General features: G+C 37.8%; 1 protein-coding gene across 1 annotated transcript in view; it reads left to right on the top strand.

The window, feature by feature from the left end:
* Nucleotides 1-11,302, top strand: part of GRIP1 (glutamate receptor interacting protein 1) — a 236,442-nt gene that overhangs the window by 54,359 nt on the left and 170,781 nt on the right. Inside the window, exon 3 of the mRNA XM_027771356.1 lies at nt 3,651-3,731. Coding sequence (XP_027627157.1) covers nt 3,651-3,731 — 81 coding nt within the window. The remainder of the gene's footprint in view (nt 1-3,650; nt 3,732-11,302) is intronic.

Genomic DNA, 11,302 nt, shown 5'->3' with positions numbered 1-11,302 from the left:
AGAGTGTGAATATGAATATAATTCAATCTAGGCTCACTTTAAATGGGTCTCCTACTATACAAATTTATCTTTCTGGGCCTCAATTCCAACTATAAGGTGAGAGCTATGGAGCCAGCCTATGGCCTGGTGGTTAAGGCAACTGGAAGCCACGAGGTTGACTATGCAGTTGGAGTCCAAGACCCCAAAGCTTTAGAAACACACAAGGTGGTTATGTGTCCATGCCCCAAATCTCAAAAGGGGGGAGAAATGGCGTAGAAAGGATAGTGACATGACCGTTTCTCACCTTTCTCCCTTTCCTTCTCTCACTCTCTTTATATGTGCATCTCTATGGAGAGCCCTCACACCCTTTAGTAAATTAAGAAAGAACAGAAAGTATGAGAGTGATCTGGTTATAAGTATGAAATTTTAAGTTATGAAATTCTAGGGCTATATCTCCAAATCTGCTTTAAGAGACACATGAGAAGACTATGATAGATTAGAAGATGCTATAGTTCTGCACAGTTTATACTCAAGGATTGAAAATGTACCCTAGACACTCCTGTCCTTTAGTATCCAGTTAAGGAGCCATCAGCCACTAATTTATTTAGTGTCTTTCTCCATTTCTATTTCCAAAGTTCGAATCAAGATTTGACTTTTAGTGAATCACATCAAAGGAACTGATGCTCATTCTGTGATGAGTAGCTCTTTATAAAAGGCCCATCATGGTTCTCAGGTGTTTAAAATAAGGAGACACTCCTAGGAAATGTTTCCTAAAAACCAAATGTTAGGCCCAGCACTGTAACACCAGCTATTCTTGTTGATGCTTCTATTCAGCAGGCTAAGGCTACTTGAGAGATCCAGTTCAATTCTAGGATCCACTAGAAAAGCCAGGTTTAATGGCATATGCCTGTAGTACTAGTCCTAGCTACTCAGGAGACTGAGGCAAGAGGATTGCAACATAGTGAGACCCTGTCTAAAAGAAAAAAAAAAAGTATTACATTGCCCATTGCCCATGCTGCTCTCTTGCTATGTATTTATTTATTTTTTTATTGCAAGAAGGTACAAAATCTCCAGAAAAAGAGAAACAGAGAGAGGGAGAGAGAGAGGGAGAGGGGAAAAGTACTCCTAGTGGAGTATAGTCATGCTGCGATCCTTCTTCTACCTTTCTACATCCTGTTGAGATTTTGCAAGTGTACACACATGTTCCCTGCATGTTTTTCAAGCCACTGACTGGGCTTGTGGGATACACCTCCCTTAACCGCTAAGCTTTGGAGCTGGCTCTGTGTTTTTCTTAACCTGCCTGAGTATCTGCCTGACTTCCATTAAAAATTACTGTTTTCACCCTGATTGACTTTGGCAAGCTGTTTTAGATAACACTGAATTTATTCAGTCTGGCCCTTTGGCTAATACAACTTTTAGTTTCTGGATAGGTATTTAATTTTGTGTATGCTCTGTAAGATACTCTTGATAGTAGATGTGAAGATGGGGGTTGGAAGATGCAATGCAGAGGCTGGCCAGGTGCCCATCTATAATTCAGTGTCAACCTTTTAAGAATGTGCATAACTAGACTATCTCTGCTCTAAATCAAGGAAATTGTTTTCAAATATAAATGAGAAAACCATTTTACCAGAGTTGACTATTTCTATAATGCAAACTGGGTAAATTTCTAAAGAAATGGCTCCTTAAAATAGAGTATCAAGTGCAGATAACCCCAGAGTCTCCTAGGAAAATCTCTTATTGCTCCCTTAAGAAAATCAAACACTGTACTCTACCCAAGACTTTAATTGGCTGGAATTTGGACAAATTGAAAACTGAGGAAAGGCTTTAGACTTGCAAGATGCTATCTCTAAACCTGCTATGGTATCTATCTCCTGGCACAGTGCTCTATACTCATAAATACACAAAGTTTGGGATAATAAAAGAAAAAAATATTTTTAAAGCTGTCTTACAAAGAATCACAGATTTTAACATACAGTAAGTTTGTTTTAATTGGTGCCATATAAAGCATATTGCCTGGTCATTAAATTAACACCGAGAAAAGCACTCAAATGTGAAGGTAAGAATGGTGGGGCCAGACGGAGCTTTCTGAATATGATGCTTACATTTTGTGTTGTGATTTTTAATGACACTCAGAATTGCATTTGCAAAGATACTGTTTTTCAAGTAAAAATGAGGCTGTTGATTGTATTGGTATCTGTAAGTTGATAGTTTATGGTCGGAAGAATGTAAAGAATTGTGTGACAAATGGAATATAAACATGAAACAGCGTGACTTCCATTTTTTAAGTTAATTGCAGCTTACAGCAGTGTTAATCTTTCTTTTTGTCATTGCTTATAAAGACCTTGTTAGTTTTATGAAGTAATCGTGAATCATCTCAACCAGAAGTACATCTTAAATGGGAAACGGGTTTCTCAATTTTGGAACACAAACCACTTAGTTGGGAGAATTAATGTTCTCAGATGATAAAGCCTTGCTACTGAATTAAATTCTTGTTATATTTAATAGTTTGCCATGCACAGTATGGTTCACTATAATTCTTTAATGATTTTCTATTAAAACAACACAACAACAATAACAAAGAAACCTTATAACATATCTAGAAGTGGCATTTGGGTCATCTAGCTTGACTGAATATGCTAAATTGCTTTTTATTATATTTACTCAAGACACATACATCCTATTCTTGAAATGTTTAAAGCTGCTACTCAAACATCTCTTTTACTTTATATAAATGCCCACATCCAAATTAGGAAGAATTGTTTCTTTCTATTTTAATCCCATTATTTGTCATCCTGGATAACTACTCCTGTATTCCAAGTCAGATTAAATTCTTTCTTTGTTTTTTTTTAAAAAAAAATCACTTTACTTAGAATTTGACAAACCCATCACCTCTCTGGTCTTATCACCTGGTGCTTTAATCATTTAGCTTCTTGCCTCTCACAAGTATACTGAGCTTTAGACCTTCAATCTTTTCAGTTGCTCTTTTTGTCATTCTGGAGATTATTTTTATCTCTTTCTCAAAGAGGACAGATTGGCTCATTGAAATAGATGTCATCTTTTGCCAAGCCATCATTCCCTCCCTATTCTCAGCCTAGCTTCTCTGGTCTTACCTCTGAATGTTCCCGTCCCTCTGCCTTGCACTGGATTCATTTCACACTCCCAGAACTAACCGACTAACTTCGTGTGTCTTTATTCCCCTGTGATACTAATGCTCTGTCATCTGCTTATCTGAAATATTACATTTCCTTGCATTCCTTTGTTCTTCTACCTGATTGTTCTTGGTGCCCATTCAGCCATTTAATTCCTTCTTTGTCTTCCTGTTACACATAGTCACTGATGCTTCTTGTATCAATGAATGTAGGTGTCAGGTGAATAATTTGTATACCATATTTGCATACTTCTTACCGCTTTATCAATGTCTTCACATGCACTATAGCTTTGATCCTGAGGAAGATGAAGATTTTATCCTTCTTACATAGGGGCAGAAACCAATTTCAAAACATTTTCAAAAACATCCCAAAGAAACCCAAGTTTTTGGATCAAGGTCTATCAATTCTTTCTACTGTACCATAGCACTTCTTTCTGGCAAAAGGATTGGAATCCATTAAAAAACCTTCACTACACTAGAAACTGGATGGAAATTAACTAAACCCTTCATTGTACCTTTGCAGATGAGAGTCCCTACACTAAATCCGCCAGCCAGACAAAGCCGCCTGATGGAGCATTGGCTGTGAGGAGACAGAGCATCCCAGGTTAGACCAGACTGTTGGATTTTCCAGCTGTTTTACTTTTGATCCTGTTATTTGGTGATCCTAAATAATTCCACTTGGTAATAAAAAGTATGTTATTTCATAGCGGGTGGACTGCATTCTATACAGCTTGTTCAAACAGTGTTCATAAAGGCTAGGCTTTGGAAAACCTTGTCGACTTATGAGAATTCATCTCGTAATCCATCATTGTAACACTCTTTGTAAAACGACTTGAATGTATACCGACTCTCACTCGTTTACTTATTCTCACCTCTGTTTTCAGGGGATGACTTTCGCAGCAGCATCTATTTCTTTACCGAGGCATACCTGGCAGAACAAAGGGGTTCAGAATTGCAGTAGCAAATTGTGTATGCTGAATAAAAAAAATTACTCCCTTCTTTGCATCTCTTTGAATGTGGATTTGCTTCCACTGGACAACTCTTGTGAAATTCTGGGACTTTGTTTCCTTAGGAAGGTGTGATTTGCATTCTTGTAGTATAATGAGTGATACTTATGTTTTTCCAATAAAGCATTGTAGAGAAAAATCTTAACATTTCAATATTTTGAAACTCTGATTTTGAGAATGACATAAAGGTATGTAAGTTCTAAAATAAAAGGGGGAAAAGGAAGTTTAAAATATTATTTAAATTTTATCCGAAGTAGATAATTAATGGAAAATCCCTTATGAAAAAAATCATACTCAAGAAAAGCTAAAAGCATTAATGCATTTAAACGTTTATGAAAAGTGTGTTCGTATGGTTTATACAAGCAAATGGAGCCCAGCTAAAACCTTAGCTACAGGATTTTAGAATATAACAGTGGTAGCAACTCAGGAGAAATGAAGCAATGTTTCCTATATTTAATTGAATGGTTTGGCAAATCTATGAAAGGGGGCATTTTCTGTTTGAATAGAGGAAGATGAGCCCAGTTCCTTAGGAACCCTGTTTATGATGATTATTTATTTCTGCAAGAATTCTATGTGGTTATTTTTACTCCCATTCTGAAGGCTTAGATTCCTTATGAAAGTGCATGACTTATACAGAGACATGAATATGTTATAGATCCTTGTTTGGCTGTTTTAAAGATTCTGAAGTAATTTGAATTCTGTAATTAGAGGCCATCTCCTAGTGCTGAGATTTCTTCTATTCCATCCTATAAAACATCATTTTTGGTGCTGGTCACATTTAGAAAAACAATTGCAGACAGCTATGGACTGCCTTCGCTGCTTTCTCCTTGTCAGCAGTAAGGAAGTACATGATGTTTGAATTCAAGAATGACAAGTGTCTATCAATTCATTCTTGGCATCTCTACATCTCTATTCAGTATTCCTTTTCGGGGAAGAGGCAATTTTCCAACGTCTTTACCATCCTATGGCATACTAAATAAATGCACTGACTGCTCAATCTTTTTCTTTCATGGTTTCACACATATTTGAGGGCCAGACTTTTCTTAAAGTCATTTAGGTACACAGAATTGGCTAATTACAATCCTCACTTTTCTGATATACAAGCAAATTTTTTTTTTTTCCTTTTAGGATTTCTCCTTTGTTTCTCCTTATGTCAGATTTAAAAGTCATTGGCATCATAAACTGTTTTGTGGGCTTCATGGATTGTGTTCCTAGAATTTGACCACAGAAAAATCCCTTTCTGTCCTTCCCTCATAAGTTAGAGGCCAGAGGGATCAAGAGTTTTTGAAATCTTATTTAGAACAGTTCAAAAAGAAAGACTGAGGGGCAAGCAGGTTGTATGGTGGTTAAGGCATTGGATTCTCACATTGCTGACCACAGTTCAAGCCCCAGACCAGGTGGCTTAAAAATCATGCTGGATAGGACCAGCAAAATGGTCACATCACTGGATATCCACATATCTGACTGAGTTTGAATCCTGGACCAGGAAGCTTAAAACTCATCTGGTGCATGTGTGTGCATGCCCAAAATCTTGATGGACAATAGAGGAGAAGGAATTCCAGTGTGTCCATCTCTCCTAGCGGGGTGATTTCTCTCTCTCTCTCTCTCTCTCTTTCTCTCTCTCTCCAGCAAGTGCATGCACCGTATAGCAAAAATCTCTCAAAAAGAAAAGAAAAAGAAAATCACACTGCGTACGTGCAATGTGTGCCCAAAATCATGAGAGGAAAATGGAGAAGGGATTACACTGTGGCTATTTCCTAGGGAGTAATTTCTCACTCTCTCTCTCTGTCTCTCTCTGGTGAGCACATGCATGCTGTGGCAAAAACCTAAGAAAAAAAAAGAAAAAAGAAAAATAAATAAAGAGAGAGAGACTTCTGTACAAGTCAGAGGGCCAAGAAACCAAAGTGTTTATTAGTTGACTATTACTTACTTTCATGTTTTTTAAAGAATTATTTATTTCTGCCACAAGTGAGAGAGTTAGAGAGATGACATTCCCAACAAAGTCCTAAGGCTGCAGTCTACCCCTTAGCCTCAGCTGGCCACATCGTGGGCACATGCATACCCAGTATATTTATTCATGGTGGTCTCCAGAACCTTCCTATGTGGGTCAACCTCAAAGAACATCATATTTCACTGCTGTGCTGCCAGATTAAGGAGAAAGTTAACAAACTTTGTGGAAACTGCTTCTTGACTGACTGATGACTTTTGGAGCTCTAATTCTTTACTGTCTTACTCAAAAGTAACCAAGAACTATTGTTCTGGTGAAAAGAAGGGAATATCCCTAAGTCTTTGGACAAGAAGTCACTTGAGTCAAAGAGAGATTTTAATCAGCATCTGAAGATCTCATTTAGTCACTTACTCTTCCACCTTTGCCCCTACTAAGGCCACAAGAGAGATAAGGAATGCAGAGAGAGGACCAGGTGAATGCATGCCCTTCATTATTCATTGACACTTCAGCTGAAAAATCCCAATGTGCAATAGACTACCTTGGATGCACGGAGCTACAAGGGCAGGAGGCAAGTTCACAGCCATTATGTCTTTCTCCCGGGAGAAAGATTTCTCTCTCAATCTTTCTTCCCTAGATATTACTATCTTGGTGCAAAGACAGATGCATCTAGAGAAAGTGAGCCAAAGGAAGGCAGACGTAAAGGAGAACTTGATTCATTGACCAGCCCTAGTCTCAGTGCAGAGGCGTATCACAAGGCAGGTAGAGCCCCAGGGCTGTTTAACTATCTTAGCGACCAAGGAGTAAGCAAACCCAAGAAGGCTGCAACCTCAAAGAAGCTGTAGCTTTTTCCCATGTCTTCCCCAGAGGTTTATTCTCAACTGAATTGAGTAAAGGGGATTGAATGTGGCCATTTGTATTTACACACTCTCTGATAAATGGGGTGCACTGAAGGAAGAATGTAATGTAGCAGAAGTCATTTTAAACTCTTCTACCCAAGTTTTGTGACAATTTAAGCTTGTTCATTATGTTGATCTAGTGCTTCCTGAAGTAAATGTTTATACACACACACATATATAGATAGATAATATTTCTCAACATGGGCTATCTTGGGTCATCAGAAAAATTGTGATGCATTTTGGCATGGAAAAACAGAAAAATACATCATGACGTTTCCTATGACCCAATATTTTCATAGCATAATAAAGAGTAGCCTTTAATAATTCTGTCCCAAAAAGGTAACCTTGAATTATAACAGAAATATAATTTGCTCTCCATTCATATCAAAATTCACTACCTCCGTCTAAACTCAAAATTACTACAGCAATTATTTTATAGTCACAAGTCAAATACATGTATTATATTAAATGCCAGTTCTAACTGTAAATCCTTTTATCCCCCCTCCTTTTCTCTTCCCTAAAATGAAAATGGATTAAACATCTCTTAGGAGCAAAATGCATTTGCTTTGGATAGAGTGGAAATACATTATTCATGTTATTTGGGAACTTGTCATTTTAATCATGTCTCTTATGGCATAAAATATAAAAAATAAAAAGATATTTTAGTCTTTCATAAGGTTATGTAAAATGTTTAATAATGATAGTAAAAATGACATGTGTCCCTATGTCACTGAAATTTAAATTTAGGTTAGAAACTTAACATTCTGTTAAAAATATTAAGGAGGTTTATTTTCAATCTAATTTCTGCCCATTTTTCCTTCACACATTAGATGAATTCCAAGTACAAAGGTATTTTGAACTCACAGATTCTACTATACCTCTTTGTTAAAAAGAATCTGTTGATCTGATTTCACTTTATTTGACAAATTACTAGTGAATTGAAGTTTGGACGGTTTGTCCAAATTATCACAAGAAATCTGTACAGACTCTTGTTTGACAGATTTTGCAGTAATTTGCTTTGCCCACTTAGAGATGAGGCATTTGATCATATCTGTCAAATGTTTGTGAAGGGAGAAGCCAGTGGACTACACTAAGGTTCAGAGCCTAGCGTTAGTACATCGTTCATCTGACTTATCTCCTCTTTTCACATAGAATGTCTTTGTTTATGTTTGTCTTGACGATGAATTCTAGACAACTGACAATGTCAAGGGCTCTTATCTATCATATTTCCAAACTTCAGGGCACCTAGGAAAATTAACTAAAATCTATATCCAGAATGAGACTACAAGGTTTATGAGGGATTTCTTTTTCCCTTCTAGAATTCAAAACAAAAGCAAAAATAAAAAACCATATCAATTTGGTTATAATGGACTTAAGTTATCAATCTTTCCTGCTTCCCACATTTAGGTTGTTTAGGGGATGGTGATCATATGATACTGAGATTCTGTTATGTTCAGTAGCCCAAGATATGTACAGTCAAGCTGCTTAGAATATATCCAGGAAGGGACAACATCTACTGAAAATTAGGAAAATCATAGTATCCTTAACACCACAGAGAAGCCCAGCAATGTTGAATTAAGAGGAAAGGAAAGACATTTTCAAGGATCTTCCTTTTCGGTTTAGTACCTTCCTATTTTTTTGTGCACACAATTTTATGCTTCATTGGCCTAAATTTTCATTATCACAGTAGATATATAGGGTGTCTTTTACATTAATATTTTATAGCTATATCACTATTCAGGTGTACAAAGGGCACTTTATTCTGATTTTTGTGTCTGGTGTGCATCCTCTATTTAGTTCCACTGTTACTCCCCTTCAAAACATGAGTGAGTTATAGATAGGAAACTAAAGCCAACTGAATACACCTAGTAGGAAATGATCTTCCAAGAATAGTGTTGCAGATGCTGCTCAAAGTTGCTAAGCCAGACTTTGCTACTGGCGAAGACATGACCACCATGGGAGAATATCAGGACACAACTGCCTTTGCTACCAGCTGGGCTGTTCCTGTGTCCTTGAAAGCATCCAGTGGGTCTAGGTGAAGGCAGTGGGGACTAAGAACCAAGCTGTAGCCTGCCATTGTCAGCACTAAAAGCCCCTCACTGTCAGCAATGAAGAAGAAACTAAAAAGTGATGTTTTCAAGTGTCAAAATTGCTGCATATTAAAGAAATTAGCTAAATTATATCTCTCCTGAAGAGGTAAGTTTCTTAGATCTTAAAGTCAAGACCCTATGACACTGGTAGCACTGCAAATACGTGATATCCTGCTTCTGTCTCCCGTTTTGGTTGTTATTTTTTCCATACTTATTATCACTATTTGAAACCAGCTGATAAATTTATTCTTCTTTCTTTCTTTCTTTCTCAGTCCCTAGCGAACTGTAAGCTCCATGAGAGCAGGCACTATATATGTCTTGTTCACTACTGTATCTACAGAACAGAGAGCAGTGCTTAGCAAATGTGAGGTATTCAATCAATACTTGTGGAATGAGTAAATACACAAAGATCTCCAGGCAGTTTTTCTCTGTGCATCATCTGTGACTTCTGACTAGTATATTTTCTTACAAAGAAATGCAACAGTCTTCACGTACTATACATGTTTTCTGTCTCATTGTATTCTGCAGCAAATAGTCACATTGGCCTTGAGGCTGCACCAAGTATGGCATTTCCAAGGAAAACGTCTGCTCTCCAAGACTAATGAATAGAATATAGGTCAGCTAGAAGCTGGAGAATTTTAAAGGCCAGAGGTCTGCCCTCAGCATCATTTGTTTCTATTTGAGCAGAAAATGTCTGTGCAATTCTTTAACACTTGAAGAAAAAGCTGGAGCACAATTTAACAATAAAATTGACAAGATGAGAATGATTCATTCAAGTGTTCTGCAATAGAAGAGGGCTAAAATAAATGTGTGAAATAGCTGGAGTCTATAAATAGAGCAATGCAAAGCAGAACTTATTACTTATTATGGCAGGTGCACATTAAGGATTCCCCCCCAGAGATCTGATCCAGTTTGCTGTGTGACTGTGAGTACATACTGCATTCTCCTCAAATAGCACTGGGCAAAACTAACAGCTTGATTTGTGTGTTCCATGCAGTTGCTTTCATTAGTGACTCAGAGAAATGACAATCTATTATGAACTTCTCTCACGCTTTAGTAAACAGTGCTGAAATACGAGAAAGTGGTACATATGCAGCAAGTGAATTTTAAACACTAATTCTTCCAACATACTCTTTAGTGAAGATTTTGTGGTGAATTAGTACTGTGCCTTTATCTTTCCTGAGCTGCCCTATGGTACAAGAGTGGTGTCACTTAGTCTGTGATGCAGTGACTTGGATCACAGCCTCCTCACGTCTGAGAAGCATTTTTCAAGAAGGCTCGAGAGTACATTCACAGGAGCCACATGGAAAAAATCTTTTCCCTCTATTATTTTTGCACTAAATAAAAATGGATTCTCCTACTCTCCAGGTTAGGGAAACTTCCAGCCCAGACTTTTAAAATTAAGTGACTTTAGGGGCTAACCAGTGGTGCAGTGGTATAGCTACTAGGCCCACCTAGGAAAGGCGTTGGGTTCACATCTGGGAATTCCCTGGACACATCATGTGTGTATATATGTACCTGTGATCCAGGCTGGCTGAGGCTGGGGGTGGATCATAGCATGAAGACCCTGTTTAGAGTCTCTCTCTCTCTCTCTTTCTCTCTCTAAAGAAATAAGTAATTAAACTTTTAAAAAATTAAGTGACTTTAGAGAATTAGATTAGGTGAACATTACCTTGCTTGACTGGCATTGGGAAAAATGAAGAACCACTTTACATAGTTTACTGTAGAAAAAAAAAAGTTGCGCCTACTACTACTTCTTTCTCATTTATTGCCCTTAATTGACTTAAAACATTGGCCCAAATTTCAGTTCTTTGAGAGAGAGGAAGAGAGGAATAGAGAAAGCATCCCCCCATTTGGAATGTGGCTGTGATGCAATCTTTTTTTTTTTTTTCCAACTTCTCCATTCCATCAGGATCCTGGGCATGTGTGCACCTGCAATATGTTTGTCAAGCAGCCAGTCTGGTATTCAAATTGCTTTCAGCCATGTGAGATCTGGCTCCCCTATATAGCACTTAGTCATTGCACTGTGGGCCAGTCCCATAGACAGCTCTTTGAAAGAGGTTTTTTATCGAGGGGGACAGAGAGATGGGCCAGTAGCTAGAGGGGGACATGAAGTTCTCTAGGGAAGACTTTAAAGTATATGGAAGGGGCCATCTGACATTCAGGGGAGGGGTCAGCAGAGGGAAGACAGAGGAAGACAGAGGCAAGAGGGTTGCAGAGTTCCTGATGAGACA

The sequence above is a fragment of the Tupaia chinensis genome, unplaced genomic scaffold, assembly GCF_000334495.1.
Source record: "Tupaia chinensis unplaced genomic scaffold, TupChi_1.0 Scaffold000208_1, whole genome shotgun sequence".
Lineage (NCBI taxonomy): Eukaryota > Metazoa > Chordata > Mammalia > Scandentia > Tupaiidae > Tupaia > Tupaia belangeri.
The sequence above is the reverse complement of the archived record's forward strand: the minus strand, read 5'-3'. Positions and strand labels throughout refer to the sequence as shown.